Source organism: Phallusia mammillata, chromosome 2, assembly GCF_965637545.1.
Source record: "Phallusia mammillata chromosome 2, kaPhaMamm4.hap1.1, whole genome shotgun sequence".
Taxonomy (NCBI): Eukaryota; Metazoa; Chordata; class Ascidiacea; order Phlebobranchia; family Ascidiidae; genus Phallusia; species Phallusia mammillata.
In genome coordinates, this window is record NC_137253.1 from 14,558,963 (window position 1) to 14,584,974 (window position 26,012).

The window sequence follows — 26,012 nt, forward strand, 5'->3', positions numbered from 1 at the left end:
GTTCCCCATCCCTGGGGTAGGCATTTACTTGGCATAAACGTCACTACAACAGATATGTTGTAGGAAATAGTTAGCATGTCGTTAAAATATCTGTTGTTGTAGTCTTTACATAATAACCAGGCTAAGGAAGAATCGGACTGGCTGCTGTAATAATAAGGATTAACAAAATTAAACACAGCAAGGGTTGAAGTTATCAGTTGTAGCCTAATTGGCTCTTTTCAATAAATACGACACCGCCGGTCAAACTTCGTTCTCGTGTGAAGGCATTTAAAGTACAAAGAAAAGGTACAGTGACGGCTACGTAAATTTACAAACTTGAACATCGCAGAAAAGTTTTTCTGAGAAATGTAAACTTCAGCGTGAATTGTTTTTGTTTATTAAGTAAGGTATATTTGCTACAGCTTGTTAATGGTAGACCCGACCATATGAATATGTGGAACCAATAGTTAACCTTAAAAAACTTGCTTGTTTTCAGTTGTAGCGCAGGTGTTGATTGGGACATTAAGTAGAAGATAAAAATTAGACCTAATAAAAATATGTTAAACTGCATTCTCTTCTAATAGTAGTAGTAGTATTGTACTGCTGGTTATTTCTGAATATACGGCTAACCGTTTGGATTGGTGTTGTAATAATAATGTTTGATTGTTTTTTTGGTTTTAGCTAGCATGCATTGTAATTGAGCAATTTTTTTTCTAAATTCGTATGATAAACAATAATATGCTAATTATCTTACAGTCTATGTAGTACAAAATGATCAAAAAAGAAAAATGACCTTATTGGAAACATTGTTAGGCCTTGTTGACGAAAGAACAGTTTTGGAAGCATCAGCATTTGCTGTTGGAACTTCTCTCTCTGCAATTCTGTATTTCATCCACAGACGATATGATTCAAAGGCAAAAGTGGTTGAAGATGTACCAATTTTTGACATAAATTCTGACTTTACAACGTTGGTTAAAGAAGCCCCCTTTTCAACTTTGCCATATGTGGCTATAAATGGCAAGGTGTCAACATTAACAGCACCCTTGCATAGCCAAGCCAACCCAAGTACTGTTGGAGTCTTTTTGAAAAAGACCACAACTGAACACAAGGATGTTTGGGGAAAATACACCCATGTTTGGCAAAATGAGGACCGTGAAGTGACTGCAATAAGTGATAGTATTCCATTTGATTTACAAGGCTTGTCATCTCATCCCTTAGTTCGTGTTGTTGATCCTATGCAATCAGCTTGGTTTGAAGAATGTGCAGAAGTTGTTAATGAAGAGTTTGTTCCTTCACACACATCAACTGTGGAAAGCATAGTTGGGTTTGTTAGTGGGGAGCGATTAAAGGGATATACACAAACAGAGAAAATGCTTAGACTTGGCACAAAACTATGTGCAATTGGTGAGGTTGTTTATGAAGACAACATGCTTAAAATTAAGCCACCAGCTTCAAATTTTGGGGAGTATATTCTAAGCAAGTTCCGCAAGGGAGAAATTGTATCACAGATGCGCTCCAAGTCAAAAATATGGAAATTGCTTGCTGTCTTAATGGGTGCTGCGTCCCTTACGGCATTGTACTTCATTATGAGGAGGCTTCATGGTAAGTATGTAATAGCTCAAGATGAACGGAGACTTGCAGAAGAATTGGAAGAAGTAAGAAACCAAAGGACTGTACAGTCTGGCCAACTGAACAGAGATGATGCAAGAAATACTAATCAAGGTCCCTGTGTTGTCTGCCTCACTAATCCAAGAGAGTGTGTGATACTAAATTGTGGTCATATATGCATTTGTGTTGATTGCTTGGAAGCACTGCCTACACCAAAAGAATGTCCTCTGTGTAGATCAAGAGTTGTGCGAACTGTTCCTTTGTTTCATGCATAGTTTTTTTTTTAATATTTTTGTCCATTGCTGTAATTTGTTTGTATATGCTATTTGGGTTTAAGCTAGAGACATGCTATATTTTTAGTTTATCATGTTCAGTTAATTTTTGCAAAATTTACAGTTGTATTTTCTTTTGATATTAAATAACCTAAAAACTATTTTTCAAATTATTGTCATGGAAATTGGGTGAACAAGTTTTAGACAGTGGAGTTTGAAGACTTGGTGTATGGCCTATTTTTTTAATTCTGCCACACACCAAATGTATCAATTTTAAATCAACACAAAATATAAAAGTGAATTGAAATGAAATGAGATTAATTACATCGAATTCACACTCAATTGGGATTGTTTCCAAATATCAACTCTAACACAACTGATTATTTCAAATCATACAAACAGTTCATTTGTGGACTGATAACTTTGGACAGTTACATGGTGGGAAACAGTCTGACTAAAACTAATATTATACATAACTCATAGGGTAATAGAGTAAAATTGCTAATTTTCAAATGATCCCTTTTAACAATTACCGTACACAAAAGCAAAAAAGTGGCTAAGATTTGATTACATTTTACGATTCTCAAAAACAAACAATGGGTTGTGTTGAACACAAATTACAAATGCATGTCTATGATGACGCAACGTCTTGCCGTCTTCCCAATCGATTAGCCTCATAAATTATTCGTATTGATCTACGTGTGAAAGGCAGCAGTCTGTGTTTTTAGGTGGAGTGACATTCGACAGTCGCAATGAGTTGCAACCTAGCGAACTAACTTACCGTGGAACTATTTACCTTGTAATGGCTTGGTGATGAGAAGTGTATTGCGTGTGAGGCAAAAAGCAAGTAACACTTCAGTTAATCATTGATATTTGAATTTGGACCCTGTCGTTGTATTCTGTACAACGGGCCGCCGAGATACGTGAACTTAACAATGAAGACAACAGCAAGACCAACGTTAGATGATTTGGAAAGGATGACCTCGATTTTGTTAACTTGTAGCATATGTGGAAGGGTTTATTCCAAACCAAAGGTACGTTTGTACTTTTTTTTTGATGTGGGATCTAATATCAAGGTTTCGTGTCAGTGTAATGCGACTGAGCAGGTGTAGCCTACTAGCCTATTCAATAGGCTTATTGCATTGTTTCAAAAAATGTAGCTTTTATCAAACAGATATAATCACCTCGGAAAAAAGAAATAATTATTAGCCAATAAAATTTAGTATAGATAGCATGAAACAATATTTAGGACCAGCCTACTGTGCTATGTTGGACCCAGGCTGAAAACAAAGTGTTGGTAAATTGCGATCGGCATTTGTTGTTGAAAATGAGGGAACATAAACGACATAGACTTAACTCTTCTACAACGTTTTCAATGTTTATCACTTCTTGACATTAAGTAGGCAGCTAATTTGATAAGGCGACAAGCTGCAAAATGACGACCATTTACAAGTCATACCACTTAACAGTTACTTTTATTGAGTGACGTCACTACAATGTAACCTGGACTGGCGAACGTAGCTAAGCACCCATTTCTAGTCAATTTTGTGAGGGGAAATCTAGCTAGTTCTATCCAAAAAAGTTAAGTCACATGGAGAATTTGCTAAACAGCATTTATCTGTTTGGGGTGAAAGCATCCGTTTTCTCGAATATATATGCTTTCTAACCGATCTGTACGATTTCATGTGACCAACACGTCGAAAACCGATAAAGTTCCGTGGTAGCTACTTTGTAAGCCTCCTGAAAAGGTTAAGCAACACCTAAACAATGTAAGGCACAACGGATCCTTAATAATGTAAACGGGTTTTGATTGATTGACAAATTAGTTTAGATAGCTGTACCGGTGCGGAACGGTATTCCCCCAGGTATTGCTGCATACCAAGCTATCAGGGATGTTTGCATATGTACATGACGTGTTCATATTTTCGTATAACGTGACATGATGGTTGATACTAACAAGCTATAACAGGCTATCAATAACAATAAATCCGAGCTTGTGCCCTAGATTATGTTCATATTGTGGGCCTTACTAACTGGCGACTAAAATATGAGAGATAGTTCGTGCGAGGTTATCATGGTGAGAAAAAGGATAAATGAGACTCCGCTGCTTATGAAACGCAGAGTTCCTAATCGTAATCGGTGCAAGCGAATGCATTAAGTTTGTGGTACCACGTAGGACGATGTTTAAATGTTTGCATGCAGTTCGTTATCAGTAGATACTAGTGTTAACAGCTCTTTGTTCAGGAACAGTATATTGGCAAACAAATGCCTAGCAAGGGTTTTACAGCAGGTTTTGAACAGTTAACATATAGTTTTGCTCATCACAAATAGCTGAAAAGCAAAGGCTTGCATTGTAGATCGACATTGTTCATATACATGTAACTGTGCTTGAATGGGCGCAATAATGCTTTCCCCACTAATACAACTAATCAGAATACTTTATTACACGTAGGGCATTGTCCAGCCTGACTGTACAAACAAACCCCAATGCGTACATAACATAATAGCAGGATACAGGTGGACAGGCAGGTTTTGACTGCTGTCGCTTTGGTATCTTAGTAATTAACTGCTGTCACTGTTGTGTTTTTCTCCACAGTTGTTGCCTTGTTGTCATACGTTCTGCGAAAGTTGCCTTTTCGAGCATATTCCAACGGAAAGCTTAACCTTGACTTGTCCTTCCTGTGCTGCTAATTCAATATTACCACAAGACGGAGTTGCCTCGTTAAAAGACAACGACCTTTTAAACAAGCAAGTGGTTTTGGAATTTTTGTTTAAATTCATGCATAGCATACAAATGAAAATGTTTCAACGTAGCATAAATGGTCATTAGGTTATATCTATTTGTTTTCTTATTATGCCGAAACTACAAAGGATAGTTTGCGTAACAACTTCCGTGACCATTTAGTTTAGCAGTAACTGGGTCTGGGATTATGTTGATTCTGGGGTTAAAAAAGCGCTTTGAAAAGTTTGATGCTATTTTCGTACTTTTCTGCAGACTCATGGAAGTCTTCCCAAACCTTCAGCAAAGTGTGGTAAGCGCCGAACCATCAAACCTTACCGATCAAAATGACACCACCTCGGCTTCAACGGCAAAAGAACCGGAAACGTGTATGGAAGACTTTCACTATTCCTATCGCATCGCACCATGCACACCACTTAGGAATTGTCAATGTCACAACGGGGATGCCGTGTCAACTCTATGCAAGCTGTGCGAACGACTCATTTGCGATAAATGTGCCAGGACCGACCACGCTGAGCATGACGCATCGTTATCGACGATCGGACAAGTGGCTGCTGATTGCAAGAATAATCTTTTAAAGCAAGTGGGTCAATCTGTTTTGCACAGTGATTTAACAACATAAGTATATGACGTTTGGTTGCAAACAGAAACTCAATTTGTGTTATCATAACGTAATTAAACTGAAAAACACACCCTTTAAATCCACGAACAAAATCATATGTCAAAAAGTCAAAACTTGACAAGCTAATGTTCAAGACTAAACTAAGTTTTTAATAGTTGTGATTGACTATTTAGTTAAAAAAAAAATAATGAAGTGAGATATAAAGTACAACCATAACACATTGCCTCCACGTGGCCAAATTTATTCAATATTTTTTTTATGTGTTAGTAACGGTTTTCTTCTTTATGGTTTTCTGTAACATTACTAACAAGTTACAAAAACCCCTTGAGAAAAACTTATAATTTTATAACCAAAAAAAAAAAACTTTGTTTAGGCAGAGGAAATACGGGAAAGGGTAGCGGACCTTGATTACTGTCTCTCGACTATCAACTCTACCTGCGAAGAACTGGTTGTTAACCGAGACTTTGCCGAAATGTCCGTGAAAGAGTCGTTTAAAAAACTCGAACAAGAACTTCAGTTACGCAAAGAAGAAACCCTGCGTACTCTGGATGCCGAATTCACGAACAAAAGCGAGACTCTGGATCGACAACGAGGTGATTTGTCTGCCGCCTTAAGAAACATGACCTCCGCCGTACAGCTCATCCATCTTAGTTTGGACACTGCAAATAATGGATACGACGACAGTGGTGTTATGCTTGAACAGTCCACTCCTGAGCAGAGATCGATATGCGAAGGAAGCGACTCAGATATTAAAACCTACTTGCTGCATCGGCATATGACACAGCGGCTTTCAAACTTGCGTGATTTCGGACGCGTCCGGGTTTCAGACCTACTAACGCAAGGAAACCCTACAACTCCCAACACAGAACAGCAATTTTCTGACCAATCACACGATAAATTAGGTAATTACCTTCAAGACACCTTCGCGACTCCAAACGACAATTCCCGTTTCGAGTGGCGTGCTTCAGAAGAGCTGTTAGATTTGTCAAAGACCATTCAAACAATCCTAAGCGGCACCGTTATCACCGATCACATCGTTGCGGATAAATGTGTGCTCAGTGGTTCGTGTTTGCAAGAATCACGAAAATGCGAAGTGGGAAAAGAAGAGCAGATTTTTGTCACAACAAAAGACTACCTGGGCAACTTGGAGCCAAGTAAAGTTGTGTCGTTTGATGTGGAAATCAGTTTTCCCGATATCGACGAGGAGCGGAGAATTTCTACCTCATCTGATTCAGACGTTTGGTCACAACCTTCAGCAACTAGCACACCACGTAAAAAAGAGTCTACCACTGAAGATGATTGGAAGGTAAAAACGACTTGTTTAAGCATTTACAGTGATTTTTGCCTAGATTTGTTGCATTTTCACAAAAACAGTAAACGTTACATAGCATGGTGGCTTTAATAACCATGTCTGTTTATTCCGGTTTTATGCCAAATTTAGTTTTTACTATCTTAAATACCATTCAGCAATTTGAAACTGTATAATCGCTTTCATTGAAGATTTTAAGTTAAACTTTTTAAAAACATCTCTCATATTAAAACGTGTTTAGCGCCCATTTCTGTTAAAGTTATCAACAAAACATTTATTACAGGTTCCATCCAGTGGTGGAATTCAGCCGGTTCGCACCGGTTCTACAGAACCGTCTCACGAAATTTTATGAGATCAGCGAACCGGTTAGCATTACTGGTAACTGTCAATGGACATTTTGTAACAGAACCGGCTGACAAAAAAATGAATCCCACCACCACCACTGGTTCCATCATTACATGATGCGTCCCGCAACAGTTTATATACGACAAAAAAAAACTTGAATAGTATGATATTTTTTACCCATTTTATTACAGATTGATGTGCAGACTAATCAGCCAGGATGTCATGAAATTCACTTCACTCCAAAAAAGGCCGGACCATTTTTCCTCAACGTGAAAATCCATGGAAGATATGTCCACAATAGTCCGTGTCATCTTACCGCAGAAATACCGCCTATAAAAAACGGTTCCACAAACGGGAAATCACCCCAAGTCGTAATGCGACCAAAAAGTGTCCGACAAAAAGCAATGAAACGTCCACAAAGGTAAAAGATTTTGGTTAACACGGTTTTAGATTTTTTTAAAGTTTATTGTATTTAAGCAAAAACCGACAACAACTTTTTATTGTCAGAGGAAAGCAGCTACAATAAATATTCGCAAAAATATGAAGAAAGAAATTCGAAAGTCACATATTTACCTTTGCATTCTAATACGTTTCTACAACAAGCACATAATTGGACAGATTAAAATAATTTATTTCGACACAAATCACATATGTGAAAGATTTCTTTCAGCGCTGGGCCAGTCAGAAGTTTTATTGGGGATGATCTGATGGTTCGTTTTGGTTCACGCGGACGCGCAAAAGGGGAATTTGCTAATCCGCAAGATGTCGCTGCCGATCAACAGGGTCGATTTTTCATCACCGACAGTAACAATCAGTGCGTTCAAATATTCGAACTGAAAGAAGGTTTTGGCCTGACCGCAAAGTGCGTTGGCCGCATGGGAAGTAGAGGTATAATTAGTTATGTTATTGACTTAGCTTTATACTGAACAGTTTTCTATTACTACCTTACCATTCTAATTGCTGGCATCCTGTTTGCAAAAACTCTGTGTTCCTCCGAACCAAGAAACAGCAAGAATATGTCAATTTCTTATCATCAGTGTCGAGAACAAATTGTGATTCGTATAATATAGATGTGGGATAATAAGTGTTGAAAAGTTTCTACATCTTTCAAATTGTTTGGTAGTGAAAATGACACTTCATCTGAAAAACAAGTGAGCTTGGATTTACACACGAATTCATTCAGTTCACAAAAAATAAGTGATACAGGTGGTTCTTCTACACATTCTTTGCACTGTCATTTAAGATTCGGTCGTAAATTGATGGTCTTGTATAACGCCTCTGATAAATTAAATACTGTCGCTATAGTCGTAAACTATTGTCAAGATGACATGTTTTCACTCAGGTCGTGGTGTTGGGCTTCTACAGAGACCAAGCGGCATTGAGATTCTGACCAACGGGGAAATCGCTGTAGCGGATTACGAAAACAAAGTTGTAAACGTCTTTTCAACAGAAGGAAAATACAAGTCTAGAATTGGCCACGGCAAGCTAATGGGTCCAAGAGGTAGATTGTGGTTCAATTTGGAAATTGATAATAGCAAATTTGGAAATTAAATAGCATTAACGAGAAATATTAAAGTTTGAAATGCACAAAGGACTAATATTAGGCGGTTGTCCTTTTTACATGTTATTGTGTACGTTTGAAACATAAAGTCTTCCGGCTTTTTGACGTTTAAGTCGCCACTACAGACTCATACCTATTAGATAAATTTGGTGCATTGTGGTATGGTACCAACGTTATTTTTGGAATGCCCAGTCTTATATGCGTATCATTTTAATGAATGGTTCGATCCTGGAACGCACAAATTTTGATCACGTTAAAATAATTGTATATGTTTGCTGAAGGCCCGAACCTGTGTTTCATCAAGTGCTTATGTATACTTAGTGTGCTTTATACGTCTGCAGGTATATGCCTAAATCGCAATGGTCACCTGGTGGTCGTTGACAACAAGGCATGTCAAATATTCATTTTCCAAGTCAACGGTCGGCTTGTCACGAAGTTTGGGAATCGTGGCACTGGACCAAGTCAATTGGCCGGGCCGCACTATGCAGCTGTAAATCAGCGGAACGAGATATATGTGACTGATTTCTACAACCATTGTGTGAAGGTTTGTTTATGTCAAACATGAAAAAAATGTAATAATTGTTTGCAATTTTAACATAAAATCTCCATGGTCATTTGTCTGGCAACAAAGTTTGTTGCAAGAGTATTTTAGTGAACTCACCAACTTCTGTGGCATTTTTGCCCATTGCATGGCATTGCATTTTTGTGCATTGTCTAAAAATAACATTTGCTCCATAAGACTATATCATTCTATAATATAAGTCTGGCAATACAACATACGTCTATAGCATTCTGTCTTGAATCTTAAACAATCGTAATACGTACGACACAACACTTTTTTTTTAAATGCCGAACACATTTTTCTTAGGTTTTTACCACTTCTGGAACCTTCCTGCGTAGTATTGGCAGCAAAGGAGAGGGTTGTGGTCAGTTTAACGCTCCAACTGGGATAGCGATCGATTTCAAATCGCATGTGATAGTGGCAGATTGGGGCAACAGCCGAATCCAGGTAATATTGTGGTTATTTGTTGCCAGAAATATTTTTTATCTTGGTTTGATTATTTTGTATTTTTATTCAGTTTTCAAATAACATAACTGCCTGCAATATCTTCAACCGAATTATTAAAAAATGGTTTAGTGTAATTACAAAGTTGGACTGAACTAAACGGGGTTCAAATGAAAAAAAAAAAAAAAAAACTATCGCGCCATCAAACTTTACATCTTGATGGCGTTCTCTAGCGGATTGCTTTAAAAAACGTACGTTTCTGAGCATTATCAGTATACAGTTACACCGTTTTTGTAGATTTTGGACGAAAAAGGATCCTTTCTATCATACATCAACACAGACTCCGAGCCTTTGTATGGACCTCAAGGGATTGTTGCCACTAAGAACGGATACGTGGCTATTGCAGACTCAGGACATCAGTGTGTAAAGGTCTACAGAATATTGCAATAACTTCATTCTTTCTTTCGATGCGATCGTATCTCAAAGTCGCTTTATAGTTATCAATACTTTAATAACTTTTTTAAAGGTTTATAATTTATGCTTGGTGTACAATAAACAGAACTAAAAGTTGGTGATTTTTACTTTGAAGAAATTGGGACTTGGGGGAAAAAGAACCTGTGATGCAGCCGGTAATTCTCAATAGCCAAATAGTCGTGCTCCCCTTAGACACAGGCTACGTAGCAAACTGTAGAAAGCGTGTTCGGTGCTGTTGTATGATGGGTAAATGAAAGGTGAAAGTTGCAAAGAAACTGATATTGAATTAACTGTTTGGGACCCGTATAGAACGATTTACCTTGCAAAATTACCCAAAAAAGCAAACCCGAACGGCAGCGTTTAAACGCAATCTTAACAGCAATCAAAACGGGGTCCACAAACCCGCAGTTCTGTGTACGTGGCATTTGGTAAGCACCACGGTGTACTGTTTACATTACACAGGGTTTTTTTGCATTAATTATTGCCTATATCGTTTCCAATGCTCTTTACTGATTACCCTGCCCGTTGATCCACTTTGCTGATTGCAGATTGCAATATTACACTGTCATTCTTGTTTCCTGGGTTCATCATGTGGTTCAATTATACTCACAGTGCATGTTAAGTTAATTATTTGCCGGTACAACAGTTGCAATACCACTTGTGTAACTTTTTTTAACCCACAGCTACAGATTATTATTTCAAAAAGTGAAGGTCAGTGGTTTAAGCTGATCCTTTTTTGTTGCAACGCTTTGACTTGTTCTATTTATTGTGAATTATTATTACGTTTGTTTTGCGCTCTAGACAAAGTAAAAATGGTTTATTGGTGGGTGATCTTGACGGATCAGTTGGGTCATTTGTACAGCTTCCGCAACAAATTAGCGAACTGTAATAAAATACTGAGAATTGTAACCGCAGACGGTATATACCGAAACTGCAAAAAGGCTTAGTCAGTTGGTTCTCGTCGTATTGAATACAGTCAAACTTCGATACTATGCCACCCTTTGGGACCGAGAGAAAGTGGCATAGTAGCGATGGTGGCATAGTATCGAGGGTTGTTTTTAAACATAGCCTTGTGACGTGACGTGTTGTACGATTGTAATTTATTACAGTATACAGTATAATTTATTACAAAAATATGGATAGATCGTGCCTAGAACAAACAAGATCTGTTAGTTTTGCCGTGACACAAGCACAGAACGGCGTTTACATAACTTGCTGCAAAGCCGTGAAACCTCTTAACATGACCACGTTCGTTTACTCAACGATTTGTTTTTCGTGTTTTCTCTGTTTTATCATGAGCTTAAAAAGAAAGTTGTCAGAAGGCCCAATTTTTCAATCCATAACCAGACCGTTAATACAGTAATGCTCTACTTTCATGTGTCATGGTATCAAGGGTAAGGGGTGGCATAGTAAATATATTTTCTATTGAATTTAGTTGGTGAGGATCAAAAATGGTATAATAGCGGGGATGGCATAATAGCAAGGTGTCATAGTATCGAAGTTTGACTGTATCAAAATCTTTTACTATCGAATTTCAGACTTGTTGACACCGAATTGTAGGTCAAGAAAGCATTGTCCAGAAACGGGGATACAATAATATTTCAATTACTTGAATTTTAGACTTTAAACTGCGTAATGGAAGAAAATGAGTTAGCTCAGCAACTTAAAGACTTGTGTCATAAAAATGGCCGAGAGACGGATGTCAAGAAAACCGCCAAAGTATTGCACAAACTTGGATTAGTCTACAAAAATCGAAGTCCTGACAGACTGTGCTTGCTCCAAAGTGCTGTTTTGCTGGTTGGTGCAAAGATACGAAGGCCAGAAAACAGCGACCAAATAACAAAGGACCTTAGGCAACTTTGCTCAGAAGTGTTAAAGCTTGCCGATGCAAAACACCGAAATGTTGATCTGATGGCTGCTGCTGAACAATTTTACAACCAAGTGGAAACCTACCGAAAGAACTTGATGCCAGAAGTTTTTGAGGCAACACTAGCCCTGAAAAAGTACAGGACTATATGCGGAGCCGAAGATACATCGTCCTGCAAGATCATGGCCGTTCAAGAAAAAGTTACTGTCGGCTATTTGAAACTGTTAAAAAATATATCGGATTTTTGTGTGCATGATGTCATGGGAGATCCTCCTTGTCCCTTTGTTCTTGTGGGCTTGGGTTCACCGGCGCGGAACGAGGTAACTACTCATTCCGATTTTGAGAGCATGATCTTGTTAAAAGATGGAGTGGAATTAAACGAAAACTATGAAACTATTTTGATCTACTTCCGCTGGTATTCTGTGCTTATTCAGTTGACTTTGATTTTATTTGGTGAAATGGTTATCCCGTTTGCAGGGATACCATCACTTAACCACCCAACAATGAAAGAAAACTCTTGGTTTTACGATTCTGTTTGCAACTGCGGGATCTCCCCTGACGGGTATGCCCCTGCCTCCAGCAAAAATCCTCTTGGCAACGGGATCGATTTCGAACTGATCAAACCTGCGAGCAAAATGTTAATGTACCTAGAAACTGGTGAAAAGAACAACTTGGGAGACATTTTAACAAGGACATGTTACGTTGCGGGTGATCGGCAGGTATATGACTGCTATGCTAACAAGCTGAAATCTGCTCTGGAAATGCAACTAAAAACGCTTCGCTTCGCATTGTCATGTCACAAGGAAATCAAAAACTGCTTTATGAACTACAGCCCTCAAGCAAGTTTCGTCCTTTTTGAGAATTTAAACAGGTTTGACATAAAGAGGTATATTTATCGTAGCAGCACATTGCTCTTAATGGTTCTCGGAAGGATTTACAAAGTTCCGGAGTGTTCCAGTTACAGCGTGGTGAAAAAACTTTACGAACTTGGCCACCTATCGAAATCTGCACGAGATAAGCTTCAGTTTGCCGTTGCGATAGCATGTCTAGCCAGAATGTACTTGTACATGAAATCAGGCGGACAAAACGACATGATTTTAACTAATTCGTTTGATCATGATTTGGTTTGTTACGAGTTAACAGAAGCAGTGGGAGAGGAAGCGATTGTAGAATACTTTTGCGTGGTTGGATGTTTGCAGAGCATTTTGTTCTTCTCCGTTTATTCGGACCTCCACGTTTTTGATACGTTACTGCCCAGATTCAGGCAATGGATGACTCCAAAAGCGTATATGCTACTGCGTCGTTTTGACAGGGCTGAAGCGGTACTAGAATCGCCGGCGAAACCAATATTGGATCATTACATTTTAAAACAGCAACTTGGTGGCTCACAAGATATACTGCAAGCCAAACGTTATACTTTGCAAGGTGCATGTTGTTTCGCTCGTGGCAGGTTTAAAGCGGCTTTGAAGTATTTACAACTCGCTGTTGGAATCTATAAACAACAGCATATGGACGATTGGCGCCTAAAATCAGCCATGTGTATGAATAGTATTGCACATTGCCACATGCAACTAAAGCAATTTAGACAATGTCATGAGGCCCATTTACAAGCAATGTCTATGCGGCTATTGGACAAGGATCGTAGCATCTACGCTGGGCGGTTTGACAGTCTTTTTTCGTTTGGTCATTGCTTGATTCAGCTTGAAAGATATACGAATGCCCTAAAAACTTTACAGAGAGCTCTAGAAATGCGCCAAAAAACGGCACCAGACCCGAAAAAAGACAGATACGTCGCGCTATGCTTTTCTGCTATAGGCACGTGCCAGTGTCGGCTGGGTAAATTTAGTGAGGCGTTGGTGTATTTTGAACAAGTGCTGGAAATATACCTAATGCTAACAGCTGATGCGTCACATGACCGTAAAGTGGCTGATACCCATAAGGTGATCGCAATCAGCCACCATCATTTGCAAGACTATCGTCGAGCTTTAAATCACTTTAAACGTGAACTTGAAATTCGACAAAATTGTTCACCTGGCCAAAACTCTTCGATTGCCGTTTGTAGATTAAACATTGGGCAATGTTTATGCCAATTGGGTTCAAGCGTGGAAGCATTGGGGTATCTCAATGAAATTGTACAGTTTCGTTTACATTTACTGGAGGACTGCGAAGAAATCTTAGCCCTTTCTCTAGTGGCCGAGTGTTACTTCCAAATCGGCAACTATAAAAATTCGTTGGATCTGAATGAAAAGCTGCTGGATCGTTGGGAGAAATCCAAACACATTGAGACTCACACCTCGCACTTGTCTTGCATAAAAAATGTTGCTGCAACTCAATTTACTTTGAGGAAATACGACTTGGCTTCTAAAACCTATTTAAAACTTGCAGGTTGCCACCTTTACAGCACAGAAAAGAATTGCCATGAAATCGCATCTTGTCTAACCTGTGCCGTGGATTGTCTCATAAAACGAAACAAGTTTCTAGAAGCATTGAAGTGGAGTAAAGTTAATGTGGAATTTCGCAGAACGTTTTTGAGTGAGGACAAAGTTGGAATGGCGAATTGTTTAAACAACCTTGCCGCGTGCTACTGTTCGACCAACCAGTTAACCGAAGCGGTTGAATATTTCCAAATGGAAGAAGCTGTTCGACGCCTTAATGCCGTTGTCGATTTTTGGGCGCTTTCCGAGTGCTTGCGCAACATTGCATATGTTCTTGAAGTGCAAGAGAAGTATCAGGAAGCCTCACAGTATTACCAGAATCACGCCGAAGTCCTTCTTAAACATGGCGGACCTAGTAGTGCTGATTGTTTTCACGTTGCGCACGCTTTTAATGACGCTGGAAAATGCCTACGAAAGTCGGGCAGTCACTACCAAGCAATATCATGCTTTGTGCAAGCCTTAGATGCGTTTCAAAAGTTACCAAAAAACGACGAAGTCACAATTAGCATTGTCAACTGTCAAAGCAACATCGGGGAGTGCTTCCTAACGGCAAAAATGTACGAAGAGGCACTTGACCATTTTCAAAAGATGGACGAGGTTCACCGGCTGGAGAAATACAGAAAGTCACAGTTACTGCGGAGACTAGACCGAATTGCTCGTTGCTACTTTGCCTTACGTCGGTACAGCGATGCATTTCAAACTTACCAAAAGTATTCAGCCATCACAGTACAAGATAATGACGAGGCATAAGTTGTTTTTGCGTATGTATCATTGTATAACCATAGCCCTTTTCAAACATTTGCTTGTTTTTAATGTTCTTAATTGGTTCTGACTTCCTTAGTTCAATGGTTTGTGGCAGTTAGCAGGTTGTTATTATCTCGACATTATACAGCCCATCAAAATGCACGCTTTTATTGGCAATTACATTTTCACCATTATTTTACTGCATTTTAGCTTCTTTGTTGAACCCATCTATAGTTTTGCCTTATATCTGTTTTGTTACAATATAAAAACAATAAGCAATGCACAGACCATGGCCTGCATGTTTGAACGTGTAGGCTGCTGTGGTGTTCATTTCTGTTTTTTGATCCTACGCATTAAATTTGTTTCTGATATTTGTCCTTTTCAACATTACAATGTTTTTTAATTTGCTCAATTGTAATGTTATGTTATTGTGTACATAGTTTGTTTTGATACGTGTACTTTTAATTTTACATTATTTCGGTTGTTTATTCTTCATATGTTTCACAGATTTTCTCGTCTTTGTTAAATGAAGCATCACCTATTCAACTTTTATTTTACTAAGTTACGTTTCTACACTGAATAAGTTTGAACCTCAAATACTGATACGAATTGCACAAATTTAGTTTAAATCTCCTGTTTGGATGAAAGCTATTTGCTCATTTCAATGGTAGTGAACAGAAATTATTTCCTGGTGTCTGTTATTACAAAGTTAGCATAAGTTTCACCTGATGGTGTATTTTAACAGTTGCCTGCTTAAAATAACAAAAATGCGTTCTCAAAAAACATTTTTAAAAAGGAAACAATGAAGTCATTTTAGTACTATTTTTGCTTCTGTCTTGACGTTTTAGCGATTTTTTTAAGACTACGGCATATTATATTGCTGACGTCACGGACGGGTGATGCTGTGTGGCACTTGTGACGCTCGAGCTTTTTTCATGCAGCAAATTTCGATCGTGTTATTCGCCTGAAAAGTATTTACGATTTCATGGGCTAAACGCATTGCATAAAATCAGTTTTTCAAATTTTGCTTAGTTTTAATTTTATCTAAATTAACATTCAATCCGATAGCTGTAGTCTACGACTCTACACGTCGACGTGGGTAGGTGGGTATCTGCCAACGCAGTCCGTTGAAACGGTAAAAAACAGTTAGGCATTTTTTCCCTGTCGCATAAATCAGTTAACGACCCAAAGAATCGTCTAAATTAGTGGTTATTTCAAATTACAATCACAAAACGACTTTCTGGGAACCCAAATCCTGTTTTTAACGGGACGCCAAATTATTCAACCATGACATCAAGTAAAATATGTTTTTGATTTGAAGTTTCTTAATTTCTTTGTGTAATATATTCTAAATATCAAAACTGAGATTATTCAAAGATTGCGTTTAAAATAGTGTTCATAAGAGTGCGGAATAAATAAAATCATAACTCAAAAAGTAGCATCCAGTACTGGTCCGGATTTGCAAATTCCTGTGATGTTTTCAAAGGGACGCGGTTGTCTTGAAAACGGGATATGTTGCTTTTGCAGTTTGCACTGTCAGATTGTGGATTTGCAGTAGTCTTACTGCCATGAACATTTAGCTTCCTGTAATTGCGCGGACACTTTGTATTGTCTTGAACATAGCCTTTAATAATCTGTAAACAGGTGCATCGAATAAACCTTCTATAATTTATGGGAGCCACAGTAAACTGTTTGTTTTGTTTCGGTTTCTATGTCTCAGTTAATTTATTTGTACTACATGTGGTTTGTAACTTTGTATCATGTAGCTACCACTGGCAGTAAAAGTTTACCTTACCTTGGTTTCCTTTATTTAATACACATCATATTCAAGCCATGCTTTTTCTACTAAAGCATTCTGATTTTTTCTATAGTTGTGGTTTAAAGTATTGTCTCGCAAATTCACCACATGATGAGATATCACTAAGATTTTTTAATGCCATTTTTTACAAACAGGATATTACAGATACATATTTTCTGCATTCCTTTTTGAAACACATGACACACCATAATTTTTACCAAGCATTGTTCACATTGTAATTTCAACAATGGCGCCTGATGTAAACTGGGAAATAATTGGTTCCATTGCGAAAGGAGGGCCAAAAACTAATGATGAAGAACATATGGAACAAGTAGCTGATGAGTTAAAGGGCTTGAATGAAAATGATTTTAAAGATGACAATGAGAAACTGCTTTTGCTTGTGCAATCGGCCAAAAAGATTTTGGATGTAAGTTTTTGAAGACAGAGTTGTTCGTAAAATACTGTGTTTTTGTTTACTGCTCTTGTACTACGTTTTGATATCAATGCATGTACAAAAACAAACTTTGTTTTTTAGTACAGAGAAGCAAGTGTTGAAGAAATTCTGCAAGAGCAAGCTGATCAACTGGAGGACAAAGAAGTTGAAATTCGTCATCTGCAAAAAGAACTGGATGATGAAAGGGTATAAGTGCCTATATTACTTAACTTCTTTTGGATCATTTTTACCAAACAAACCTGTTAAATGACCATGGCTAATTGCTAATAAGCTCTTTTGCTGTTGCTGATAAAGGATTTCAAAATGATTTGTTGACTCCTGTTAAGTAAAAAGCTAGCATTGTATAAAAAAATATACAGTAATAATTTGTACAGTTAAAATAATTATTTCAAAGCAATAAACTTTACAAAAACCAATAAAAAAAATCAAAATCATTTCCATGATTGAAATTCATATTGTCAGATTTTAAACTACAGTCAAACTTCGATACTATGCCACCTTGATATTATGCCACCCTCGCTACTATACCACTTTTGATCGTCACCAACTAAATTCAATAGAAAATATATTTACTATGCCACCCCTTACCCTTGATACTATGACACATGAGAGGACAGTATTACTGTATTAACGGTCTGGTTTCGGATTGAAAATTGGGCCTTCTGACAATTTTCGATTTGAGCTCATGATAAAACAGAGAAAACATGAAAAACAAATCGTTGAGTAAACAAACGTGGTTAGTTAAGAGGTTTCACGGCTTTGCAGCGAGTTATGTAAATGCCGTTCCGTGCTTGTGTCACGACAAAACTAACAGATCTTGTTTGTTCTATGCACGATGTATCTGTTTTTTGTAATAAATTATACTGTATACTGTTCCTTATACTGTATACTGTAATAAATTACAATCGTACAACACAATGTTGCATTACAGTACATTGTCACGTCACAAGGCTATTTTTACAACCAACCCTCGCTATTATGCCACCCTCGCTACTATGCCACTTTCTCTCGGTCCCGAAGGGTGGCATAGTATCGAAGTTTGACTGTAATAGTTTTGTCCCAAACAGCTAACATAGATGCTGTATTTTATTAAACATGTTTTGACAAAGAATTTTATCATTATCACACTAAAAATATAAAATGTGTGAAAAAGTCTGGGGATTTAGAGCATACAACAGAATATATGCTACTTAAAAATCTAAACATACATGTCAATATACTTTTTGTCTTGCATAAAAAGATTGAACAGTTCACGTTGAATTTTTGCAGAAATTTGGTGGTGGTAATGTTCCACAAGATGCGGAGTACTACCGGGCTGAAAACCGACGCCTGATGGCAAGTATGGAGCAGCTGCATGAAGAAGTAAACTCATTAAAACAGGAAATGAGTGATACCACAGCAGAAAGGGACAAAATGGAACAAGAAATGGATAAAGAACAAAAACTCAGCAAAGATCTCAGAAGAGAGGTAAATGTTTTTGTGGCTCTGTAATATCTTTTTAGTCTGTTCTTTAAATAAGTTTAACATTTTTAAGTACTTTAATGTTGCAGGAATTTCTCTAACTGATGCAGTAAATAAATTGCATGCTTTGTTATATGACAGAACAAAGATTTGAGGCAAGAGTTACGAGACTATCGTGAGGCTCTTGACAATCAACAGCAAATGAAACATTCCACCAAAGGCCTTGAAGATTCTGAAATGAGAGATAAATTGAATGAAAAAAATCGACAGATTTCTGACTTGATAACACAAATTACGGTACTTTTTATAAATCTGTGGAATCAATCAACACCATTGTTAGATTGCTGATGTTGTGTATTGTTTGTAGCAACTTGAAGAACTCAATCGGGAACTGGATGAGGCAAATCGCAATCTTCGTCTGGAAATGGAAAGTGGTCAAGAAGATATGGAAAAGATGGTTGATGAATATGAGAAAATGAAAAAAGTTGTTGGTGTATCTGATCACTTTACTGATGATCTTCACAGACAAAATGCACAACTTAAGATCCAAGTAAGATTTAAAAAATGTCTTTTATCAAGTTTTGAAGTCAGAGCAGACAAAACAGAAATACACATGTTTTTATTTTTAACCGTATTGGCCAGTTCTAAGAACTTTTTTACTTGACAACAACATTACATTTGACTATCACAGATCAATACCAACCAGCCATTTTATAAAAATCAGTACTTTTTAAAATAATATTTGAATTTCAAAATTGTTTTGACTTGTCCTTTTGTATGCAGAACGGAATTTACAAGCACAACTGCGCTTTTGTTCCATAGCAGCTTTATTTTTTATCAATTTTATACGAACCACAGGTGGACGACTTGCGGGACAAACTAGCTGCGAAGGATGAAGAGGAAGAATCAATTGCAAATGCTGTCAGTGAAAAAGTGGAAATGTGGTCAAAGAGGTTGCAGGAGCGGGATCAGGAAAACGCGGAGCAAGTGCGGACCATCAGTGTGTTGCGGGAAAAGATTGCAGCGGCATCATTGGATAGGGATCGAGTAAATGTTGAAAGGCTTACTAAGGTATGCATAAGTTCAAGAATGACAGATCCTGTCTAATACTAGGGTTTCATCAATCAATTTGGAAACTGATCGCAGAAATATTCTGTACAGCTGTACAATTGTTCGGAACACCTGTTTTATAAAAGTGTTAATTGCCGCAGTATGCACTTATTGGCCCGTATTTTATGAGAAGCGCTAATCCCTTTTCAACAGTCCTCAATGATATTACCTCTGTATCAAAGATTTTTGCATATTAGAGAACTCTCTATAAACTTGTCTAATTTTTTTTTGAAACATGACCCTCAAAAACCTAAACTTTATTTCACCAATGTGTTAACTTTCCAAATAAGAGTGGTTTGTAAATGTTGAGCAAACAAAATTGTCTCTTTGTGTACCTAACATATCCATTGAGGTTTAAAGTCTTTTGTCTTATTCAGTTTGGCAATAACAACATAGGAGTAACCTGGTTCTCTTGTGAAATTTTAGATTGCATTAAGAATGCTTTCTACACCTTATTAAAAGCACAACATCTACCCCTCAGTACAAAAAATGAGCAAGTCATGTAACTTTGCGATGAAGGATTGTTGACAAAAAAATTTGATTATGACAAAGAAAATACCTTAAATCTGTATCAGATACAAACTTGTACTAAAAACCTATCTACAAATACATCCATGACAGTACACTATTAAAGCGTCCATGAAAAAAATAGGTTACCAAAATAACTATTTAAAACTTTCAACTTGATTGTTTGTTAAATCTTCAGAAAGTTGAAGACAGAGATGAGCAAATTAAAGTGTTGCAAGAAGGTCTAAACCAAGCAATTAATGACCTTGAAGAACAAACAGCAATTGTTCAGGATTTGAGAAAAGACAAGGGAACGAATCGTGAAATTATTGGATACAAATCACAAATAAAGGAACTACAAGTAAGTGTGACTTCAAAGTAGTTCACTGCTGTAATGAAGATCACAAATACAGTCAAAACTGTCGTACCCTATTGATACAAACAATGTGTCCAGTACAGTGGTTACAATGGTATTTAATGTTAACTGTGTTTAAAAGCAAATTAGTGCAGGTAGGGGCTAATCCGGTTAATTACTACATTTGTCTAATGACGTAGACGTCCTAATCCCCAAGTAAATCATCTGGTTATTTCCATAATTCGGTTATTTGCTTAAAAAACTTGGCGAATTGGGTACTTGATAACCGATTTATTTGTAGTTTGTTTGAAGAAAGAATATTTCTTTTTATTCACTGCTAATGTGTATTTAGGCCAAGGTACAGCAGAATGAACTTGCTACACAGGAAGCTGAAAAACATCGAGCCACAGCTGAAGATGAAGCGCAAACTAATGATTCTAAACTAACAGAGGCTCTCAAGCGCATTTCACAACTGGAGTCAGGACAGTATGGCTTAACAGATGCTGTCAATGAAATTAAAGGTTTGTTTTAATAGTTGGCATGAAACCATGTAACAGCCACATTGGCTGTTTTTCCGTTTCTTTTTTCAGTATTTTTTTCATTGTGCTCTTTGTAGACTGCAATGAACAGATACAAAAGCGTGAGCTCAAAATACACGAACTTACGAAACACATAAACCAGGTGGAAGAAAAACTGAATGATGTAAGTGCAAATTTTACTAGACCTGTTTTTTAACAACTGTATGCGACCTTCGTTTGCCACAAAAATAATGTGCTGTATTTCATTTTGTTTACTGATTTTTAATAATGTAAAAATCAGAATCCACAGATGTCTTTTTTCTCACTGCTTTGGAGAGTTTGTGTTTTTATAAAGCATTTTAAACTTTAAACTAAAAAATAACTAAAAACTTTTTTGTTATCTTTCTCAGTTATTGGAGGAGAATGAGGAATATCGAGATCGACTTGGTGTTGCTCCTCGGGACATGGAGGACATTGCACAACTTGGCAAGTCTCGTGCTCTCAGACAACAACAGTACAGAGCAGAAAACCAAATTCTGCTCAAAGAGATTGAAAAACTGGAGGATGAACGGCTTGAACTTAAACAAGAGGTAAAATATTATATTTAGTAATGTGTACATCCTGATCTTGTGTACACAGGCCTTCATGTCTAATAAGTAAACATAATATGTTTTTCAAAGATTTATCTTGTAGAAGTTGTGATGAATTGAATTGTTTGGTTGTGTCTGGATGTTGATTACACATTTGCATGCTTAAAAGCACTATTAAACTTTGTAACAAATAAGTTTGCAAACATAATAGCCAACAGCATGTCAGAAATTTATAATATGTGGTTGTCTAAGTAAAAAATCAACTTTGTGATGCATACAATGATTTTTTGTTATTTTAGGTACGTGCTCAAGCACAGTCCTATACCCAGAAAGCAATGGGCGAAGGTCTGCACCCAGATGACTTTGAAACTATAAATGACCTCATTGATGAACTGAAGAGAAAACGAAAACTAGGCATCAATAAAGAAAAGTAACTTTGGTGGTAAATAATCCAAAAAATGGTTGATCATCAAATGACTTTGTTGATTTAGGAAAACAGCAAGTGCAAAACGAAGTGATACAAGACAATTTGTGGAGATTGATAAGTTGAGCCGAGAAGCTGAGTTGATTGAGAAGAAGCTTAGCAATGCTCAAATTGAGAATGTTCAACTCAAAGAGGTAGATTTGTTGTTTTTGATGCTTGGTCATGACTAAAATGTGCTGAACAGTGTATACCTAATATAGAATTTCTTGTTATGACATTAAATGTAACTTAGAAATACTTCATATTTGTGTCATATTTGTGATTCATTTTCAAAGCAGAAATATCAATTTCGCTGATTTGAAAGGCACCATTAGTTTCTGTTTATTTCTTTTACCCAGGCTAAAATAATATTTTTGTTTAGCAGTATAGACTGGCATTTTCACTTGCATCTAATACAGTTTATTGAAGTACTAAACAGCTTACTTGATTTTCTCTTTGAAGGAAAGCAAAACTGTAATTAAAGAAAATGAGCAGCTACGTCTAGCAATGAAAGATATTCTTGATGAACTGAAGAAATCACAACATGCTCCTCAACCTGCTGATGTTGTTCGTATTCCATCTCTGGAAAGACTTTTACATGTATGTTGCAATCATTCATAGTTTGGGCAAATTTTTACCAGTTTTGTAAGTGGGATTTTATATAAAAAGAACCTGTGTTAAATATTTGTTTGTTGAGTTTTTATATTGCTGCAAAAACGTGCCATCTGTATAGCTTTTAGTTACAAAACTGTAACATATTTGCATAATGTTCAATTTCAGGCTATGGAAGCAAAACAACACAATGATGGTTCTTCGTACCTGAAGGGTCAAGTTGATCAACTAACAGGTCGAAACGATGAACTTCGATCTGAACTAAAACATGTTCGTGAGCAAAACACAACATTTGTCTCGAAAAATGAACTGCTTCAAAGGGAAGTAAGTATTAAATGTTTAAGTTTGGGTGATTTTTAAAATTCCATTTATTTGGCTTTGTTTTTGGGTGATAAAAAGTTTATGGAAGAAAATATTTGGATATTAATTGAAAATTACCAATGTTGTTTTTCAATAAAAGTTCTCCTCGCTAACAACTTAAATCTAGTATGTTGGGTGATCTTTACAAACGGACCATACATAGTTTTACATGTGTGTGTTTTGTAGTTTGTCGCTTTATAAGAAATTTGTCCTGCAAGATATGTCATTATCCTGATGAAGGTGTCTTGTATAGGACGCCGAAACGTCGATTGTTTGCAATAAAACTGCTGGATGAGCAATACTTGGTTATACATTATGCCTGGCAGCAATAGCTTATTTCATAGTTTTTTCTTAGTTAAGGAAACTTTAATTTATAGGTTTTTAAGCATTTCTGTACTAACAAACTGCTTTTAAAAATATAACGTACCCTCTAATTTAAGCTTAAGAATAAACTGAAAATAACCCAACTTAAACTCTCTACTTTCATCACAGGTTGCTCAACTTCAATCAGAAGTGGAAGTTCTGAAAAAGCTTGCTCAAAATGGTAGTGGCCCTGTATCGAACATTGCAATTCCCAAGAAAATCGACCCAACTTCGGAAGATGTTATAAATGCCCTGAATGAACAACTTATACAAGTGAGTGGTGCATACTTTTACAAGCTCTATTTGTGAAGCAGTGTATTTCCACAGCAAATGATATTAATACTGTATAAACCTAGCATAAGTAAAAACCATAGTAAGAAACAATTTATATGTCATCTCATACCTTTAATTCTTTATTGTTGATGTTTATCCTTATGTGTATTGTAAACATGATAAATATACTACTCTACCTCAACAAAGTGGAAATTGTTGTGTTAAAGTTATAGCCAGCAATCAACCTGAAACATAGAAAACAACAATAGTTAATTAATATGGAAAACAGGTCAGTACTGTACATCAGAACATTTCTAGACATTAAAGGCATGTAATCAAGAGGGATTTGAACACAAAAATCGGCTCGTACAAAACCTGTTCAAACTGTAAACTGTGTACCAACAATTTATTTGTAAAATAATAAATATCAAAAAGGGGAAAATTGTTTTAAACTAATGGTAATATTTGGGACCAATGTGTGCTATTTGTTTTTTTTGACAGATTTTGGAAGAGACATCGAAAAAGGATGGCACTGTTCAGGAGCTGAAGGAAGCATTGGAAAATGACAGACGTCAGCTTGATGTTCTTCGACACCAGACACATTTGCTGTACAAAGGTAACATTATACTAAATGAACATTGAAATTGACCCAATATCTGTAACATTATGCCCAAACCACAGAATTCACCTCACATTCTCAAGTATTTTATATTATTGCATGTTGTTTTGTTTATTATAAATCACTCATGAAATAAGATTTTTGACTATTTTGATTTTTGTGTCTCAATTTCCACTTTTGTGAAAGTTTGCTTTTTCGTTAGGAGATTTGGTCACACAATAAGTACAGATTTTGAATGCTTCGCCTGGCCTTTTTAGTGCTTGTGGACTCATTAAACTCTTTATAATTGCAAGTATTTCTTTAGAATATTCTACGGCAAAGGAAAGTTGGGCTGCTGATAAGAAAACGTTAGGAAATGAGAAAAGAAAGCTGCAAGGAAAAATCGAGGATGATTCTGTAAAGATTAAAGAGTATGATGTAAGTGCTGTACAAAAATAGTTAGGCTAATTTTGGCATTGTGCATGTTTTTAGCCACTTTTCAGCAGAAAGAAAAAGTAATGTAATGTGCACTATCCAAATTATTCTGGAAATAAATTAGAATATTGTTAATTTTGTCATTACAGAGGTTGCTTGACGCCCTGAAGTCAAACCCTGATGACATGAAAAAGAAGCTTGCAGAAACTTCCAGAAAAGTATCCCTGTTACGTGTTAATGAGAAGACGCTTATACGGAGACATAGAGGTAAACTATTGTTGTTTATTTATTTTAGTTGTCAGAAACAAATTATGGAAAATGTTGAAAAAGTATATTAGCAAAATTTTCAAAACTCTTAATTTTTATTTTGTTTTAGCTCTGGAATCAACTGAAGATTTGCTAACTCAACAGAACACAAGATTGCGCAATGAAATTTCTCAGATGGAAAAAGCTGTGTCTGAAAGAATTGGATATCTTGAGAGATACAGGGCTATGGCCACTTACAAAATAAGTGAGTACTTGTTGAACTCACTCCTTTTGATAGTTTATCTGTAGTTTACTTATCACATATTTTTTGCAGATGCTCTTCAAAAAGGAATGGAGAACAGTGTCCCTGAAAGTGAACTAACATTAGTCAATCGCAGATTTGATGAGCTTACATCCAAATACCGGGATTTGTTGCAGAAAGAAAATCAGTTTGTGGCGAGAAATGTCAAAGCTGAAACCCTCCAGGTAAGCTGTTGATTGAATATCGGAAAACCGAATTTGTAAAAAAAAGTTTAGCTTAATAGTAGGTGAGACAAATTCATTGACACATTTTGTTTGCTCTGTTATTTGTTTGTTTTTGTATAGCATCTTTCTAAAATGTATTATACTTATTAAGCACTTTGAAGGAACTGGGCACTTTATCATGTCAGGTCCGGTGTAATTAAATGGCTGGAAAATATTTAAATTTATTTCTAAACCATTTGTTGTTTTTAGGAGGAGATAAAGATCATTTCTGAGGAGGCCCAAGTTCTTAGACAAGAATTATCTCTGGAAAAGGAAAAGAGACACACACTGGAGGAAAACTTCAGAAAAGTTGGATCACTTGGAGGAAACACAGGAAAAGGCTCCATACCAAAATTTGAAGCTTCCTCTGCCCTGCAACAGG

The 26,012-nt window shown here is 36.7% G+C and overlaps 3 protein-coding genes across 3 annotated transcripts in view; all 3 read left to right on the forward strand.

Annotated features, from left to right (window-relative positions):
- Positions 1-370: 370 nt before the first annotated feature.
- LOC145213825 (mitochondrial ubiquitin ligase activator of nfkb 1-like) lies at positions 371-2,020 on the forward strand. Its single transcript, XM_080082231.1, has one exon. It carries the CDS (start codon positions 768-770, stop codon positions 1,860-1,862), a length of 1,095 nt encoding a protein of 364 aa, XP_079938357.1. The 5' UTR covers positions 371-767; the 3' UTR covers positions 1,863-2,020.
- Positions 2,021-2,575: 555 nt separating this feature from the next.
- LOC145214631 (tripartite motif-containing protein 2-like) lies at positions 2,576-10,825 on the forward strand. The gene is made up of 10 exons (XM_080083189.1): positions 2,576-2,893; positions 4,456-4,607; positions 4,855-5,182; positions 5,595-6,527; positions 7,067-7,296; positions 7,546-7,763; positions 8,218-8,376; positions 8,778-8,980; positions 9,305-9,445; positions 9,740-10,825. Exons 1-10 carry the CDS (start codon positions 2,795-2,797, stop codon positions 9,890-9,892), a joined length of 2,616 nt encoding a protein of 871 aa, XP_079939315.1. The 5' UTR covers positions 2,576-2,794; the 3' UTR covers positions 9,893-10,825.
- Positions 10,826-16,896: 6,071 nt separating this feature from the next.
- The window catches only part of LOC145212133 (centrosomal protein of 290 kDa-like), a 46,174-nt gene continuing 37,058 nt past the window's right edge, over positions 16,897-26,012 (forward strand). The window contains exons 1-21 of the mRNA XM_080080169.1: positions 16,897-17,187; positions 17,296-17,400; positions 18,484-18,681; positions 18,817-18,972; positions 19,043-19,225; positions 19,534-19,746; positions 20,492-20,653; positions 21,000-21,168; positions 21,264-21,349; positions 21,576-21,755; positions 22,055-22,185; positions 22,247-22,373; positions 22,681-22,818; positions 22,999-23,154; positions 23,683-23,826; positions 24,328-24,442; positions 24,750-24,862; positions 25,009-25,126; positions 25,236-25,370; positions 25,440-25,591; positions 25,841-26,011. Coding sequence (XP_079936295.1) covers positions 17,008-17,187; positions 17,296-17,400; positions 18,484-18,681; positions 18,817-18,972; positions 19,043-19,225; positions 19,534-19,746; positions 20,492-20,653; positions 21,000-21,168; positions 21,264-21,349; positions 21,576-21,755; positions 22,055-22,185; positions 22,247-22,373; positions 22,681-22,818; positions 22,999-23,154; positions 23,683-23,826; positions 24,328-24,442; positions 24,750-24,862; positions 25,009-25,126; positions 25,236-25,370; positions 25,440-25,591; positions 25,841-26,011 — 3,132 coding nt within the window. The 5' untranslated portion in view covers positions 16,897-17,007. The remainder of the gene's footprint in view (positions 17,188-17,295; positions 17,401-18,483; positions 18,682-18,816; positions 18,973-19,042; positions 19,226-19,533; positions 19,747-20,491; positions 20,654-20,999; positions 21,169-21,263; positions 21,350-21,575; positions 21,756-22,054; positions 22,186-22,246; positions 22,374-22,680; positions 22,819-22,998; positions 23,155-23,682; positions 23,827-24,327; positions 24,443-24,749; positions 24,863-25,008; positions 25,127-25,235; positions 25,371-25,439; positions 25,592-25,840; position 26,012) is intronic.

Bases quoted from the DNA above. Each gene is read 5' to 3' on its own strand.
- LOC145213825 (XM_080082231.1), top strand. From the start codon at position 768: ATGACCTTATTGGAAACATTGTTAGGCCTTGTTGACGAAAGAACAGTT.
- LOC145214631 (XM_080083189.1), top strand. From the start codon at position 2,795: ATGAAGACAACAGCAAGACCAACGTTAGATGATTTGGAAAGGATGACC. The intron at 2,894-4,455 runs GTACGTTTGTAC...TTTTCTCCACAG, and splicing joins GGGTTTATTCCAAACCAAAG to TTGTTGCCTTGTTGTCATAC. The intron at 4,608-4,854 runs GCAAGTGGTTTT...ACTTTTCTGCAG, and splicing joins GACAACGACCTTTTAAACAA to ACTCATGGAAGTCTTCCCAA.